This window comes from Ciona intestinalis, chromosome 11, assembly GCF_000224145.3.
Source record: "Ciona intestinalis chromosome 11, KH, whole genome shotgun sequence".
In the NCBI taxonomy this organism is placed as follows: Eukaryota; Metazoa; Chordata; class Ascidiacea; order Phlebobranchia; family Cionidae; genus Ciona; species Ciona intestinalis.
The window spans coordinates 687,508-704,390 of NC_020176.2; the positions used below are offsets into that span (position 1 = coordinate 687,508).

At 34.3% G+C, this 16,883-nt stretch overlaps 4 protein-coding genes across 4 annotated transcripts in view; 2 read left to right on the top strand and 2 right to left on the bottom strand.

Annotated features, from left to right (window-relative positions):
- Positions 1 to 3,397, bottom strand: LOC100180122. Its single transcript, XM_002129824.3, has 4 exons — positions 3,190 to 3,397; positions 2,863 to 2,917; positions 1,702 to 1,793; positions 1 to 428 (listed from the first exon to the last, which is right to left on the bottom strand). Exons 1-4 carry the CDS (start codon positions 3,334 to 3,336, stop codon positions 312 to 314), a joined length of 411 nt encoding a protein of 136 aa, XP_002129860.1. The 5' UTR covers positions 3,337 to 3,397; the 3' UTR covers positions 1 to 311.
- Positions 3,240 to 11,043, top strand: LOC100177770. The gene is made up of 9 exons (XM_002129755.4): positions 3,240 to 3,325; positions 4,103 to 4,185; positions 5,153 to 5,307; positions 6,762 to 6,826; positions 7,419 to 7,585; positions 8,818 to 8,940; positions 9,383 to 9,474; positions 9,856 to 9,972; positions 10,025 to 11,043. Exons 5-9 carry the CDS (start codon positions 7,583 to 7,585, stop codon positions 10,176 to 10,178), a joined length of 489 nt encoding a protein of 162 aa, XP_002129791.2. The 5' UTR covers positions 3,240 to 3,325; positions 4,103 to 4,185; positions 5,153 to 5,307; positions 6,762 to 6,826; positions 7,419 to 7,582; the 3' UTR covers positions 10,179 to 11,043.
- On the bottom strand, positions 10,822 to 16,630 carry LOC100175449. Its single transcript, XM_002129981.5, has 9 exons — positions 16,185 to 16,630; positions 15,490 to 15,583; positions 14,212 to 14,393; positions 13,533 to 13,706; positions 12,936 to 13,154; positions 12,387 to 12,539; positions 12,022 to 12,172; positions 11,601 to 11,765; positions 10,822 to 11,281 (listed from the first exon to the last, which is right to left on the bottom strand). The coding sequence occupies exons 1-9, from the start codon at positions 16,368 to 16,370 to the stop codon at positions 10,953 to 10,955; spliced, it is 1,653 nt and encodes a 550-aa protein (XP_002130017.2). The 5' UTR covers positions 16,371 to 16,630; the 3' UTR covers positions 10,822 to 10,952.
- The window catches only part of LOC100185639 (hormonally up-regulated neu tumor-associated kinase homolog A), a 22,727-nt gene continuing 19,736 nt past the window's right edge, over positions 13,893 to 16,883 (top strand). Inside the window, exon 1 of the mRNA XM_026836811.1 lies at positions 13,893 to 13,952. The gene's annotated coding sequence lies outside the window, so the exon portion shown is untranslated. The remainder of the gene's footprint in view (positions 13,953 to 16,883) is intronic.

Here is a 16,883-nt window from a genome sequence, read left to right on the forward strand (position 1 = left end):
TTATTTTCCAAATGCATTTATTGACACATTACAACATCGATAATAACAATAAGTATATACACTATGTGATATAATTAATTGTTTTACTGCAGCAATGGGAATGGGCAGAGCATACGAAATAACAGTCAGGTTAAGCGTGAAAGGTAAAGTGTTAAAAATTTACGTATTTGAAAGAAAAATCGGTTATAATTTTTGGATTATGTAAATTAAGTATCTACATTCTACACTACAGTTTGCAAGATGTGAATGTACTGTTACGTATAAATGAACATTGTTGCGTTTGGGTGTATATTGTTACGTTTGAATAAAGATTACAAGCATTCATATCCATAGCCTGGAGACTTCTGGCAGCGAGTTCTACCAGGACAAGTACATCGTTGCCAACGGTGGCGGCCTCTGAATCCCAAACATTGTTGTCCGGGTGGGCACTGGAATATAATGGTTGTTTTTTAATCAATGCATCATATATGCAACTATACGTAGATTCCCTTGCGAGACATGATTTGGCATTGTGTATTTTACAAAGAAACAAAAATGTGGTATTGTTTTAAAGTAATGAGACAACTCTGGCATATAACCCCAAATCCCATGGCGTGCCACGCTGTGGTATCTAATCCATATGGAAAGCTATTGGCATTGGTTCAAAATTTGAATATTAATGCATTTTTTAAGTAGTAGTGAAGTCCACTTAATAAAAGCATTGCACTAACGTAAAAACACGAGTTATTTAGTTTCCTGGGGTAAGATGGGACACATATTCTTTTACCGTCCCATTCGGTAGTAAAAAAAAAACAGTAGTCCCGCGAGCCAAAGAGACGGAAACCTGGTATTTAGGCGCTAACGGTATCCTATCTAACTCCACATCATATTGCGGTTGTTAAATTTGACTATGTATATGGATGAGGTTCTACAACGAGGCACAACAAGGACTTGGGAATTAAACTACGTCGTTTGCTCATTATTGTCAACTACATTAAGTAAACTGTATTAAAAAATCTGACAAAGGGTAACCAGTATTACCCACCAAACAAATTATAATCGCAAGTTATAATTATGTGTTGCTGTATAACGAATATTTCGTAATCGTCCAAGTTTCACTATAGCAAACGCAAATTCATTCGAGCGTTCATTTTGCCCGCTTTACAAAGTTGGTGCGATTTGTAATCAGCGTTGACGTGCCTGTAGGACGATTATGGCGTGTCGTCGTTGCTTGTGTTGGTGTTGTGCAGGTTTGGTAGCGTTGTGGTGGCAGTTAGAGCTTAAACAGTTATTTGTTTATGAAGTATGTGTTTGCAGTATACCATTGATTTTGTGAAGTTCTGTAGTTGTTTCATAGACGTAAAAAGTTTGTGTTTTGTCTGTTTGAAAGCATTTATAGGTTTCAACAGTTGTATCTTCATGTTCTTTGATTTCATGTGTTTACTTTTGCAGTGAAACCGTACGTCACTTTACTGATAGTTTTTTATGTTTTCCTTAGAACGTTGGGGTAAATGTCGTTGTTTTATTTAGCAATATTTAATTGTGTGTTTTGCAAAATGACTGTAAACGTGCGTAGTTGTGTAGGTATGGCAGATTTGTCGTTTAACTTGGTCGAACACAGACAAAAATCACTGATCCACTACCGTGCCTCGCAGTAGGACATTAACCCCATAGAATAGATTGCCGAAATATTCGTGTTAACAGAGTTAACATAAGACTCACATATTGCCGAACTACTTTAATGTAGAATCTCTTCATTATATTAGTAAGTGGATCTCTCTCTTCTTTATTGTCGTTCCCGTCCGCTTCACCTTCTGTTTAATTAAATGCAAAAGTTTATCACCCACAAAGTAACATACGTGGTAACTTGTAAGCTGGCACGAGGTGTATGAAACAGAACAACCGTTTTAAAGACTGTTGTTTTTCGGTCACACGAGGTTGAAGCATTTTACATTCATTTAAAATTTTCCAACGGTTTATCTGGTATAAAAATGTATTGTATTTCCTACACTTCGTCGTTGTGAAAAATTGTTTGCATCATGCCTGGAGCAGAATTAACAAGATATTTAAAAATTTATGTGACTATGTTATATACAGTACATAGACTATATTCATACGCGCAGTTTTATATGCGGGGTTTTTCAATTTTCTACATTAAATTTGCCACGCGAAATCAAATTTTAGAATCGTTAGACTACTACCTATACGACCTACGTAGTCATGGTGTATTTATTTTGCCTCATACGTCCAATTATAAAAATGTATTACTTTTTAATATTTGCATATTATTAATAACGCAGCACTTAATATTTTCCATACACTTCTGATATATTGAATATTATTGACTGTTTCGTGTTTACAACACTCGTAAATGCCAAATATTTCTAACGATAATGTTATTTCTATTGATTTCTACATATACAAGTGACGTATATATACGGGTTCCATATGCTGTATGGAAATGCTGTATTGAACAATATGCAGGTAAACATATTTTGTCCCACGGTGACTTATAGTCGTTAAAGCGATCGTATCATTTTAGTTAACGAAACGGGGTTCGATGCCGGATATTCTGCTTGTTAATTATTTTATACCAATAGATGCCACACTCTGCGCCCCGGTGATAAATGTGAGCATGTAAGGCTCCCAATTACCATTAGTATAATAAGAAGTAAGAGAATGCAACTTATTTGACCTTGCAACTTATAATTAACTACCGGGTTAAATCGTTTGCCCCTTAAATGGGGCACATATAATATCAATATGTTAGCATTTATGACGAATCGTTACTTTAATAAGTCTGTTAGCAAAAGTTGCTCATGTACACGTTTGTTATAAGTGTGTGGCGTCTTAGGTTAAAATATTTAGATTTTTAATTTTTACCCATGTCATATTTTTCTCTGGTGTCCTCCATTTTCTGGTCACCGTCGGTTAAATCCTGTAAGAAATAGAGGTAACTTAAATAAATTTATGGTAGTTTGGGAAAAGATCTATCTTTTTATTCTCTTTATCGTTTCAGTTGGTTGTAAACGAAAGAATACTTACTGTATTAAATAACTGTATATCTTTACGGTTATATAAAAAATAGTTGTTAATTGTCAAAAAAACGGTACAAGAAAATATGGGATATCGTGCGCTAACTGCATCCATCTTACCCCAACCTACTATATTATCAATTAAAAATGAATTTCGTTTATTTCCTGATCTTACCGGATTAGTTTCTTCTTCTTGAAGCCGCGAAAGAACTTCAATCGCTCTGTCGATGTCTTCGTCGTTTATGACGTCCCTGACGTCATCTTGAGCCGTTGTGACGTCATATAACACCATCAATACCACGAATAAAAATGTGAGTTTCATGTTTGTCTTTTTTATATAGGATATTTATGAAACAGTATAAAGTAAAAAATCTACGAAAAAAATAAAACAGTTTTACAATTGCCTAAATCTAGTCCCGTTTTACCAATTTTTCGCATACAGATGTCTAAAACTGTAAATTTATAAATATAGTGTTTTTTATTTTGTCCATAACACATGAACACTCGACTAACTGCTGTACCAGATTAACAAATACAGCTTCTACAGTCTTTATAGCTGTAACGTCTGTTTCGAATACGGCTTTTCCAACGGTGCCTGTCTAGTTTTATAGAGCGAACCTTTTTCTTTCCACAATCAAAGGCAGAGGAAAAGTAAACAGGACAAGATTTTCCAATTTATTTCGTCTTGCGATAAATTTAAATTTGTTTGTTGAGACTTATTGCTTTTACAATGTTATTTGTGGTTAGTATAGTCCTAATTCCCATTTGCAAACTTTTGTGTACGACGAATTAGTTCGTAACCGCAATTTATTTTCTGCCCGACGTTTTGTGAATAATTAAAAAGTTTTATTCTATTTGATGCAAAATGTTAAAAATTTAGTTTTTAATTTAAAATCAGACTTGAAAACTGGTTTGTGACACTATGACGTCAGATTTGTTAGATTTACACGTAATACTTACTCCTTATGACGTAATAAGTGCTTAATCTGATAAATTACGTGCATGGGAAAATTTAGGATTCTTATTTTTTAGTTAATTTTCTAATTTTTTTTGTTGTAATAAAAAAACTATGGTTTTAAAATATACAGGAGAAGAATTATATAAATCAACATACGCATCGCTGTACAGGAAAAATCCGGAAGATACAAAATGTCGACCAAAATATCATCAGGTATATATTTTATTTTAATTTTTCCTAATTTTTTCATAGGCCGAATTTTAATAACAGGCAAAAACTTAACGCTTGAATTTACTTTTGCTGTTGGATGGAAATTGGGGCTATAACGAAATATTTTATAAAGAGCAGTAGATAGTTATACCTTGGGATCAAAATTTATCTAATGTGTGGTAGCATTAATTTTATTAGAAAATTGACCAAATGTGCTAAATCCCAGACCCATAGCGTGCCTCGCTGCAGCGTAGGATCCCCACCATATATGGAATAGAATACGAAGCAACATAATACTAATCGAATGAAAAAAACAAATTGAGGGAAATATTGCTTTAATATGACGAAGTTGCCCTTTAACGTTTAATTAAAATTTACATGATCTAAAAAGCTGTTAATATATCTAATGTAAAATACCAGCTAAAATATTTATCGCTTTTTTTCCTATCTTTTACACGCATGGTGAAATGTATTGATAATCAAAATGCAAGCCAACAAAATGCATTAATATTTAATAGTTGGCATGTATTGAATGTTGATATAAATAAACCTAAATATTAAAGCATTATATCTTGTTCGATACAGTATCATTACAGCGTTTCAATTTAATGGTGTTTGGTTTATTAGAAAAAAATATTAGTTATAGTAGGGTGGGGGAAGATGGAACAGCTTTCAATCTTTTTGTCATCCCATTTAGTAGTAAACTAAGAACATTTAAATTAAGAATTATAAAACCGTATCCTTACGACTTCTGTAGACCGTACCGTTGTTTAAAACACGATCAGGATTTTTAGATGTTATGTACTAAAGGTGTCCCATTTCCCCCCACCCTGCTATAAGTTATTTTTAACCTTTAATTAAAAAAAAAAACATTTTTAAAAGTCTTTTTTATAATTTCCCACCAAACGTTGGAATTAAATTGAAATAATATATTTCAACTTTTTTTAAAGCGTTTCTATCATTATTTCAGCTTGTAAGTCTGAGTGTCGACGCTGCTAACCAAGTGAGATCCCGCAACCACCCTGATTATATCGGTACTCGAAAGTTTGTGCGACCCCCTGGTCTTGACCATGATTACCCCATTTGTTTGGGGCTTGGTAGTTACGTGGATGTCCCATTACAAAAGTAAGTGAATGCGCAATATGCTAGAGATATAATTCACCTTATCGTTTAAAATATGTTTACTGAGCATTGGTTAATGTTGTTAGGTTAAACGTATGTGTTTGATGATATAGTAGGATAGGGGAAGATGGGACACTTATTTATTTAATATTCTCGTCCCATTTTCTAATAAACAAAAAACATTCAAAGAATTATTAAACCGATTTCTTAGGATTCCCATAGACCGTTGTTAATTGTTTAAATCACGATCAGAATATGTGGATATTATGTGCTAAAGGTGTAAAACACTCGGGAACTATAAAAAGCTAATTAACATAAATTTATTGCGAAATACGTTAATGTGTTCAAAAACGTTTTAAGCGTTTACAAAGCGGTAAAAAGTTTATAACAGTTAGTAAGATATTTTTAACAACGCCCTTTTGGAGTCCAAAAGATCAAATGATATGATACTGTGTAAAGAGACTATGTAAATAAAGAGACTAATAAATGTTATTTCAGTAAAAAATTAGGCTTAAAATCTTAAATAATAAAACGTTGCCGTACCCACAAAGAATTGTGTATTTAAGATAAGATTAAATGATCAGATAAGCATTTTATTGAATGTAGGGAAGTGTTTAAACATCATTATGTCAATCAAGGCTGTCGTCTTTAATACAACATCTTGTCTGTTAAACTGTAAAGTTGCGTGTTCACTTAACATGCGTGACGGGTTCACATCGTGTTTACTTTCTAAGTGACTGCTGAAGACACGAATCCTTGGACGGCTGTTGACGTGTTTAGGTGGTCGGGCTAAGGCGTGACATTTTCCGATAAACATATTATAACACTACATACCATGTATTAGGTTGGGGGGGGGGTGCTCCATATTTTCATTCCAATTATATAACTGAATTATATAACTGTATCCTAATAATGACTCTAAAACTCTAAAAGGTGTTTTTAATTGCTAAAAACAACGATCGGGAAATTGTTTCTTTGTGAGCTAACGGTATCCATCTTACCCCACAGAACTATGTTGTTATTATTATTATTATAATTTGAATACTTCGATCTATCTTCGATCTCTCTTCGACGCTTGCAGTTTTTCAGTCAATTAAAACGAAGCTTTAATTGACTGGATGGCCGTGTTGTGACGTTTGTGGTTGTTGGTGGTTATTCAAAGAACAACAGTCATATAAAATAAACAAGGAATATTTAATTTTGAACTTTGTGCACCTGTTGGATGTCATTGATTTTGTAAAAGTCTTTATCCCTAATGGAACAAGTTTGACGTAAAAAAGTCAATCAAAAATTGTAAATAAACAAATATACCGAATTCCTACTTTTAATGTAGAAGTAAAAAACTTGAAAATTGTGGAAAAGTCTCTTCATTTTTAATTATTTATAGCCTTGTAAAATCGCTGTTTAAATTATCTCTCCATCAAACACGAAACTAACGAGTTTTCTCCCATCTACAGCACAGATAAGCCAATCGTGCGAACGGACCCGCCACAGAAATGTAATCTAGCAGCAAGCAGTCCAGGTTAGTTGCTTGACAAGCTAAAACCATATACCGCCCCTAATCCATTTTTTATGCCTCGCCACTGTAAAGGGTGTTGTGCTACATCTCGTACCACCTTGACGTGGTAATTCAACACCATGAGCTTTGAAATAATTATAAGCTTGTCGAACCAGCGACCGCTTTTTTAATTTGATCCAAAAATAAACCAATTTGGCTCGCACGAAATAGATTGTTCCTTTTCTTGTACTTAATTTGATATTCTTACGTCACAAGCACAGTACTGTCCCTTATATTTGTGCCGTAACAACAGTATGACTATAAACAATAAAAATAATGTGGGGGAATATGGACCCCGTTAACACATAATATCCCATATTTCCTGATCGTCGTATTAACAATTACCAGCGGTCTCTGAGTCCCGGGACTACGGTTACATAATTCTGTGAATATTTTTTGCTTACTACCAAACGGGTTGATAAAAGAACATGAAATCATAGAGCATCTTACCCCAACCTACTGTATGACATAAAACGAGAGAATATAAGTTTTGTTTTTTATACAATTTAAGAAAAAAAACAAACAAACAATTGTATTCCCCTTTTCTTTCTTTTAGTTAAAAGTTCGCGAAAACCCCGCAAAGAGGAGGCCGATGAAACATTTGAAGACAAGATAGTTCGACTACGTTGGGTGTCAACTACTAAAAGAGAAGAAGAAGGGAATTGTCTTCCTGTGCCGAAGTGGGATGTACCTTGTACTACACTGGAGGATAACGCTGATATGGTAAAGTTGTTATGGCGATTGTTAAATATGAGGAAAACGGTCAAAAGTTTAATTTAATTAAAAACATTTTAGAATTTTACTGTTTTATTTAATTTTAAAACTGGTGTTAATTTTATTTCAAACAAATCTTGATACTTCGTATAGGTTAGGGTAAGATGGTTTATCGTCCAATTTGGCAGATCAGCAAAGGATTTTCACAAAACTATATAACCGTGGCCTCGTAATTCCAAAATGGCGTTGTTGGTTATTAATAACATGATTATTAAATACGGTATGTGCTAAAGGTATCCATCTTACCCCTCGCTACAACTTTATTTTCTCAATTTCACTTCTCCATACATAGGGTAATATTTTACTTTGTATCTTATCGATTTTTTATTAAGTCAGAAATCGAGTTAGCGCCCAAGAGTCTCGCGCTATTCGATTGTCTGGTAGGGACGGAGCGCGAAATAGTAATTATTGCGTCATAATGCAAAACATTCGCGTTATAACCAGTTGTGGATAACATGCGTTCGTTGAACTATGCAAAATTTACGATTTGGACGCAAGACCCAGCAGAATGATATGTTCGTGGTATTGAAGTAACACCGAAACAACGTATTAGGAGTTAATCTTATTAAAAAGAACAAAGCAATGATTCACCTTGCTACTCTTAATTGATTATCGTACAATACAGGATTGGATAAACCCCATTGGTCACAGAAAATAAGAACCCGTACGTTGAGGTTAGATGGATACAGTTAACACATGCTGTTTTATATTTCTAATCGCGTTTAAACAATCAACAATACTCTATAAAGTTGCGAAGATACGGTTATATAGTTCTGTAAATACTCGTTATTTATACAATACTGAACGGGACGATTAGAAACATGTACCATCTTGCCCCAATGTATTAGAAATGTGGTTTCGTTGTCTGGTCACTTAACAAGTGGTATACAGCAGTCAAGCATTTTATCCATCAGTGAATTTTTTTTTTTAAAACATCTTCATCAATCTTCAGCTTATACATAAGTACCAATCTTCACTGTATTTTCGTTTTTGCGCAATATTTCGACATTACTTGCTATAATCAAAGAGACAAAGTATAATATTAATGTAATGCACAAAAATAACAGCATACGGTTTTGACAATGCGCAAAATTCAGTGTAATTTCTACATTTCGTTACAGACACATAGATTCGCTTATTTTTCCGGAAATAATCTCATCAGAAATTCCATCTTACTCCAGGTTCGCCAACGACCGCAGAGGTATGAACAGACGGCCTGTGATTGGCAGAATTTGTCACGTGCTTGGAACAAAATACAGCCTTGCTCAAACATTGATTCAAGTGGTTCAGTATCGCAGAAAACGGTTAGTATTTCTATGTAAACTGAATGATGATTAAGTTTTGTGAAATAATCGGCAAACTCTGGCTTTAATCCTAAACATTTGGGCCTTCTTAGTCGTATAGAATATCATCTGTATTGGATACTATACATACTAAGGGGTAAGATGGATACCATTATATTACATAGTATCCCATATATCCCCTAAGAATATTTTTACAATTAACAAAGTCTAAACTCTCTTATGGTCGTGAGAATACGGTTATATAATTGAGTAAATATTCTTTGTTTACCACCAATGTATATTCCTATTGCTGGCCGCCTTGTACAATATGGAGCGTGGATCGTGTTTACCTTTCTTGTATAATTATTGCGAAGTAATAACCCAGCAGTCTTATTAAAGTAAACAACCCTACACGACATGCTATTTCTAATCACAGATTAATTAGACTTGGGTTGCTTACTAGGTCCCTATGGGCAAAGGCACCGTTTGGGACAGACGGCAGAAGATTATGGACGATTTGCGACGAAAGTCAAAACCTGCAACGATTGCTGATCAGTAAGTTGAATTGTTGTGAACCAGCATTTTTTTAATATACAGTAGGGTGGGGGAAGATGGGACACCATTTAGCTCTGTTTTCTCGTCTCATTTAGTAGTAAACAGAAAACATTCAAAGAATTCTAAAACTACATCCTCACGACTCCCATATACCGTTGTTAATTGTTCAAAACTCATCAGAATACTTGGATATTATGTGCTAAAGGTGTCCCATCTTCCCCCACCCCTACTATATGTGTTGACTTGTGTATACCAGTTTGAAATTATTTTATCAGGATGTGCTATAACCCTTAAAAATAGTCGAGAAATGTTTTAAACACATCTTGTACAAACATCTATCGTGACTTTCTGTGAAATAATATTGAAATTAACTGTCAACAGATGTCGCCTTCGCAAACTTCCAGGATTTGCAGGTTTTGTACCACGTGAGCCGGTTGAAAGCCGATTCGATCCGAGTCGTTCCGAAATATTCCGAAGTTCAGCTAGCCGTGTATACAGGTACCAACTCGAAATTTAACTTATTAAAATTACATTGATATTCCCGGTTCAGGGCATTTCCCCATGACGTCATGAACGACCCAAGAACAATGACCAATCACCGTAAAGCTCCCTTGTCACGCATGATTACACTCGTGTATCCTAGCAACCCATTCAAAATCACTCCCAGCACCATGCACACGTCAATTAACCCAGTTTACAATTAACTAAAACTTCAAATTTCTATAAACTTAAAAATAAACATTATCGATAAACATGGTTTACCCTATTGAGTTCGCTACAAAGTGAATCATTAAGAAGAATATGCTTTCAGTAAAGTATTCGCATAATATGATGGCGAGTAAATTTTTTAAATCACCTCGTTAACTCTAGTTAATAGCTTAACCATTTCGATCAAAAGGTCCCATTTTCTTTTCACATGCGATTAAACCCATAAGTCTCAACTTTAAACTATACATCGTATACCACAACGTTATTATTTTAACACTGTACACTAAACGGAAGTTTCTTAATCCCGTTTTACAACCAACATGCAGAATATGTTTTCGGTATTTTTTATAACTTACACATTAACACAACATACATAACTTTTAACACAGCAATGTGTGACCTGAACACATTTCTTTAAATCTCAAAGATTGATACCATTTTCTGACACATTCTTTCTAGTGACGTCACGGCACACGCTGGTGATATCACGATGCACCTGCTTTATAAAATGACGTCACGACACACGTAATTTGAACTTTTTTTATTCCAACGTTTTAACAATGCACACATACATATATATATATATATATATATATGTGTGTGTGTGTGTGGTATATAATGGGTAAATTGAGGCACAAATATAAAAAGTCAATGCGAGTTATATTTACAATACACGATCAAGACGTCATTACACGGTGAGTTATTTGCATCGATTACTTATTGCAATTTTGGCAGTTGGCCAAAAGTTAATTCTAATAAAAAAACAAGTTTTAAATTCTCGTCACAATCGTAGTAAATCCTGGCGATGCATGGTCGGGCCCTCTCGGTTGTCGCGTTACACTACAACTATTATGACGTAACGATGTCCCTGTTATTCTCCTCCCACAAAGTCGCGGTCCTCGCGAATTTTTCGATGTGACGTCGACTTTGTTTGTTGTGTCATAATCAACCTTCAGTTCTGTATTATCTTTCACTGGACAAGGGACTTCACTATCGTCGGGAAAGTTCGTGACGTCTTGTGTCCGGTCTTGGCGGTAGAGAGTCCTTTTTACTCGGGGACCAAGAAGTGCCACCCTCGTACCGGCAAGTGAAGACAGATCTGAATATAAGTTCTTTATATAATGTGTTTCCTTAAAATCAAAATGTTTATATTAAAGTTTTAAAAAGTTGTATCAGGAACTAAAATGTTGTCGTTTTTTAAAAGCATCATTTCCTCCCCCATAAAAAGCCAGGTAAAAGCACCCTGGATGTTGAGGTAATGGGCCACCCTGGCCTACACCCCAGTTGGCATGGCATCACACTTTTATAGATTAGATTACCCCACTAATCCTTGGTTTAAAACTGAAACAATATAACTTAACACATCTAGACAAGTGACAATTATTATTCCACTTTTTCAACGCGAGTAATTTTTTTACCTTTTATTCCTTGTTTATATTTTTCAAGTTGATCTTCGTTTATATTCTCTTGTTCCTTTATGACGTCATAATCGTCCTTGTTTTGCAGAAGGTGTTTCAGAATTCGAACCGATGCCAACGCGTCTTCTGATTGGTCGAAATCTACCACAGCGCACAAGGATTTGCCTGCGTAAGTTTTAATGAGTTATATAAAATATTTTTTATAAAAATCTAAAATCTAAAATCAAAAAAATATTAAAATAATTTTTCTAAGATTTAATTTAATATTTTTAGTTAGTTAGTTAATTTAAATTATAAGTTTAATGTCAATTTATAAAAAAGAACAGATAATTAAAATACATTTTATTAATTTTTATAATACTGTGTTTTTAATTCAAAATTAAACGTTTTTCCATATTATTTAAACATTATAATTTCTTACCAATATCATAAACCTGTGTAGCATAATTTTTTAGATCACAAGGAACCTCTTTATCGCTTCTTAACAATCTCACAAACCCAATCTCACCAAACAATGCGAATAATGACGTCACTTTCTCCACGGAATTGTATTCAGAAGGTAATCGAATTGCCTGGAAGAAAATTCAATATTTTAATTTGTTCTATTCTACGTGGGTGAGGTCCTACAGACCTACAGCGTGGCACACCAAGGGACCTGAGAGGTAAGCCACATATAGTTGGCCTATTACACCACCAACACCCATGGTGCTACCGCAAGAGCCTTACCAAATATAAGTCTGTTTTATCAGTCGTAAAAACAACTAATTAATAGATAAGAATTTATACCAGAACGCTTGTCAGTTGTCGAGGTTTCCGGAGATTTTCGGAAAGATTCGCGCGCCTTCGGATCCGAAGTCCTTCCGAACTCACAACGACCGTTGTAGAAAGTCGCACGATGGCGCTACGTACGACGGCCCAATCACGTGTCAATTTTTTAACCTTTAATTTAAAAAAAAAAATTATTTTGAAAAGCGATAGTCGTTAAACCCCAATTAAATTTAACTGTTCCTGAGCGTGGTCGCTACACCCAGCAAACAAAAATGAGCCTTTTTTGTAATTATTATTTTTAAATTGGAATTATAGTAGGGTGGTGGAAGATGGGACACCTGTTTGTTCTAGCTTTCCGTCCAATTTGATGGTAAACAAAAACAAATCAAAGAATTATAAAACTATGCCTTCACAACTCCCTTAGACCGGTGTTAATTGTTCAAAAAACACGATCACGATTATTAGGTATTATGTGCTAAAGGTGTCCCATCTTCCCCCACCCCACTATATATTAAAAAGAAAATTGTATTGTTATGAATTTATGACGTAATTACCCATCATTCTTACCTTTTTAAATGACGTAATAAGCTTGATACTGACGTAACCATCTTTTTTGCACCGGATCTGACGTAACAAATATTTGTCTTTCATGAGATAAGCATCCGACAAATAATATTCGATTTGTTTCGCAATGGCGTTTGTGACGTAATAACCGGGCACTTGTTGACCAACAATGCCCCAATATTGGTCGTCGTCACTAATTGTCCAATAATGTTCACTATCCTCCTGCAAGTAAAACATTTCAAATTAAGTTCGTGCTACAGTGGTTAATAGCTAGTTAGCTTTTTTTAGTCCAGATGATACAGGTTCGAAGCTAGACACTGCTAGCTTTGGAGGTGTATGTGGCTTTGCACAGAACATACTTGTAATTGCTTCAGCCAAGTGGCTTAATGCGTTTTCCAAATTGTCAACCATGCAAAAAAATAACCGTAAAGTTATATACATGATGGTGACCCATATATATAGGCGAACACGAAGTGTGTGAAACAAACGCCAATGTTAAAACGACTGTCGTTTTCCGACCACGCGAGAATGAATAGGTTACATCCATTTATTCAATATAGGTTACAATCATGTAAGTTATAAAAGTCAGAATGTTTTTACATTTTCGCACTCTTGAGTTAAGTTTCTTCCATTTTCATTGGAAGAATTAGAACTTGTGTCGTCACAATCCCATGATGACGTCACAGAAGATGTGGATTCGCCGATTCCACTGTCGGCGCTGTCGTACCTCGATTCGCGGCTGGTAGTGTTTAGGAATCGTTCACTTTTTGAATCCTATAAAACAATAATAACTGATAAAAAATTTTTTTTTTAATTAAAAATCTAAAAAAAGATTTAACAAAACCGATAAAATTTTAGGGAAACATCTTGAAGAATCCTTCACAAAAACGGTTTCGAATGAAATAAAATGACTACAAATAATTGCCATAATTGGTGTTTAATGTTTATTCCCTTTGATAGAAATACGAGAATAAGAAGCGGAAATCCATTAATTTTGAAGATACAACATACAAGTTACTGGTATGTTGAAATTATTATTTCTGTTAAAATTTTCATTTTTATCATTGATATAAATGAACACCAAGAACAAATATTCATGCATGGTTCTCAAGCTTGTTTGAAGCAGGTGTAAAAGTACACTAGTTGAACTGAAGCATTTGGTACAAAAGCCCACTTTAACGTATTTGAAAAATAGTTTAGGCATTACATGCAAAGTACCAAACGTATACTCGCTATAGAAAAATAATAAACTAAAAAAATAATTTTAAAAATAACTTACGCATTTCAAACGAGTTTCTTCGCAACCGTTAGATAAGTTTTCACTTCTTGGTTGGTAATGAGATGAAGTGTTATTTGGGTGTGCCATGCCACGTACAGTTACCATGCTACCATTATATGGTGTTGTGTTAATATACACAGCATGTTGTGGGGAATAGTAATGCATGGAGTTTCGAATATGAGCTGAATGACAATATTGTATCAGTGTTATTATAATTTCAAATATTTTTTTGGTTTCCTAAATTATTTTCTTCGGTTTATAAACTATTTATTTCAACGTTTCGTCTGCAGTTTGGGTAAAAATTGCTGTGGGGTGCGATATAGCGCACCTTTAGCACATAATGTCCAAACGTTAATTGTTTTAAACAATTAACAATGGTCTATGGAAGTCCTAAGGATACGGTTTTATAATTCTTTCAATGTTCTTTGTTTAATACCGAATGGGACGATAAAATAGATTGAAAAAAGTGTCCTGTCTTTTCCCACTACTATATGCTGTTTCACCATTATGGCTGGTATATCAGACGTAACTGAGTATAGTTATAATAATTGCTTCATGCTTGCCGCGTTCTAACAGATAGCATGATCAGTGTCAAGAAAGACAACCTTTGAACGCGTAATTATTTTATTAGATGTGGCTTATTATAAGTAAATATAGATAGCTCGTGAAATGTGTTTAGAAAGTTCGGTATATATAGTAGGGCGGTGGAAGACGGGACGCCTTTACTACATAATATCCTAATATTCTGATCGTGTTTTAAACAATTAAAAACGATCTATGGAAGTCGCGAGAATACGGTTTTATAATTATATATGTAATATGAAACGATTACTAAATTGTCGGTTATTTTCATAGAAGGTTGAGGTAAAATGGTTCACGTTTTTGATCTCTTTTATCGTCTAAATTGTAATAAACAAAACATATTTACAAAGGTATAAAACCGTATCCTATAACGGTATTCATCTTTAACCGCCAATTCTATATAGTTGAGGTTTTGTAAACTGTTCTCACACCACGTACATTTGGAATATACAGTGCAAAGTAAAAATACGTTATTTGTTGTCAAAATGTTTGCCGTAAATTCGTAGTGCGTTTTATCTTTCTACGTGTGCGAGGTCCAAAAGCGTGACATGCCATATAGTTCCTTGAATTTGGGCAAAAGTTGGCCCTTAACCCCTAAATGCATTGTTTCCTTGCCTACCTGACTTTATACACCACCAGTAATACAGTTTAGAACTATACTGTATTTTTTTACATCGCATTAACTTGATTGCTTACCTGAAGGATAAGTGTGAACGTAAACTTGTGGTGGAACAACTGCTGTATATGGAGCTGGGTGGGGTGGGTATGACACCATTTGTGGGGAATAACACTGGAATAATAAAAGTCTTTGAGCAAATTTAATACGGAAAACATATTTGGGCCGTTGTGTGTAATATATATATAGTATGGAAGATGGTTCCATTTTCTTGTCGCATTTGGTATAGTAAACATAAAAAAAAATAAAAAAACGTATCCTTACGTTTTTATTGTATTATATCGTTTGGTAGTAAAAAATAATAATTACAGAATTACATATACCCGTATCCTCACGCCTCTTAACTGTGTTGTTAATTGTTAAAACACGATTAGGGGATATTATGTTCTAACGGTACATTACTATATAACGTGTTAATACTAAAAGTGTCAAAATTATCAGTTACGTTAATACTGCATTAACTCGGTAGTCGCTACCACCCACACAAACAGTTTATATCTTCGCCCCCGCATAACAATATATAAACATCATCGGAGCCGTAGCCTAGTGGTCCTCTATAAAATTATTTGCCATACATAAAAGCATCCGAAAAAAATCATTGGTGATTCGTCAGCTGACACGAGGTGCATACAACACCCATGTTATATCGACTGTCGTTTTCCCACCACGCGTATATATAAATAGGTTGCATTCAATCATTCATTAGTTTATTTACCTTAATTGTTTCTCTGTAGAAACCAGCTGCAGGTTTGTGGGGTATGTGTTCCGGTATCGACTTCATGTATTGAGTACTGGAGGGGGGTGTGTCATTTGTCATACCGACAGTGATAAATAAACTTAAACAGTGATGACCTGTATATATGCTGAGGTATCTGAGAAATATTTCCAAGTATTTAAACATTACGGTCACGTATTAGGCCTTTTTTCGTAAGAAATTAAATAACGTTTTTGCCATAATCTTTGAATGGCCTATATCTGGTATGTGGCCGCTAAAAGATTATTTACATTATGCCTGTATGGTAGCAGAAGTAGCAGAATATAAGGTATAGCTGTTCCAGATATCCATATTATTAATAACTTTTTTCGATTATAAGCGAACGTGTTATCTATTTTTAAACAACTTTAGTTTAATTTAATAAACACTTAAACATATCCTTCCATTTATAAACTTGGTGCATATTACATAAACATATATAGTACATATAAGCACCATAACCATTCACCTCAAGCCTATATTTAACAAAAACCTATACACCTCAAGCCTATATTTAACAAAAACCTATACACCTCAAGCCTATGTTCAACAAAAACCTATACACCTCAAGCCTATATTTAACAAAAACCTATACACCTCAAGCCTATGTTCAACAAAAACCTATACACCTCAAGCCTATATTTAACAAAAACCTATACA

Coding starts and splice junctions, on each gene's coding strand:
- LOC100177770 (XM_002129755.4), top strand. Junction 8,941..9,382: donor GTTCAGTATCGCAGAAAACG/GTTAGTATTTCT, acceptor GTTGCTTACTAG/GTCCCTATGGGCAAAGGCAC. Junction 9,475..9,855: donor CCTGCAACGATTGCTGATCA/GTAAGTTGAATT, acceptor AACTGTCAACAG/ATGTCGCCTTCGCAAACTTC.
- LOC100175449 (XM_002129981.5), bottom strand. CDS start 16,370: ATGTTTAAATACTTGGAAATATTTCTCAGATACCTCAGCATATATACA. Junction 14,394..15,489: donor CGTTCACACTTATCCTTCAG/GTAAGCAATCAA, acceptor ATTGTCATTCAG/CTCATATTCGAAACTCCATG. Junction 12,540..12,935: donor TTATTACGTCATTTAAAAAG/GTAAGAATGATG, acceptor TTTAAATTAAAG/GTTAAAAAATTGACACGTGA.
- LOC100180122 (XM_002129824.3), bottom strand. CDS start 3,336: ATGAAACTCACATTTTTATTCGTGGTATTGATGGTGTTATATGACGTC. Junction 2,918..3,189: donor AAGAAGAAGAAACTAATCCG/GTAAGATCAGGA, acceptor TATTTCTTACAG/GATTTAACCGACGGTGACCA. Junction 1,794..2,862: donor CAGAGAAAAATATGACATGG/GTAAAAATTAAA, acceptor TTAATTAAACAG/AAGGTGAAGCGGACGGGAAC.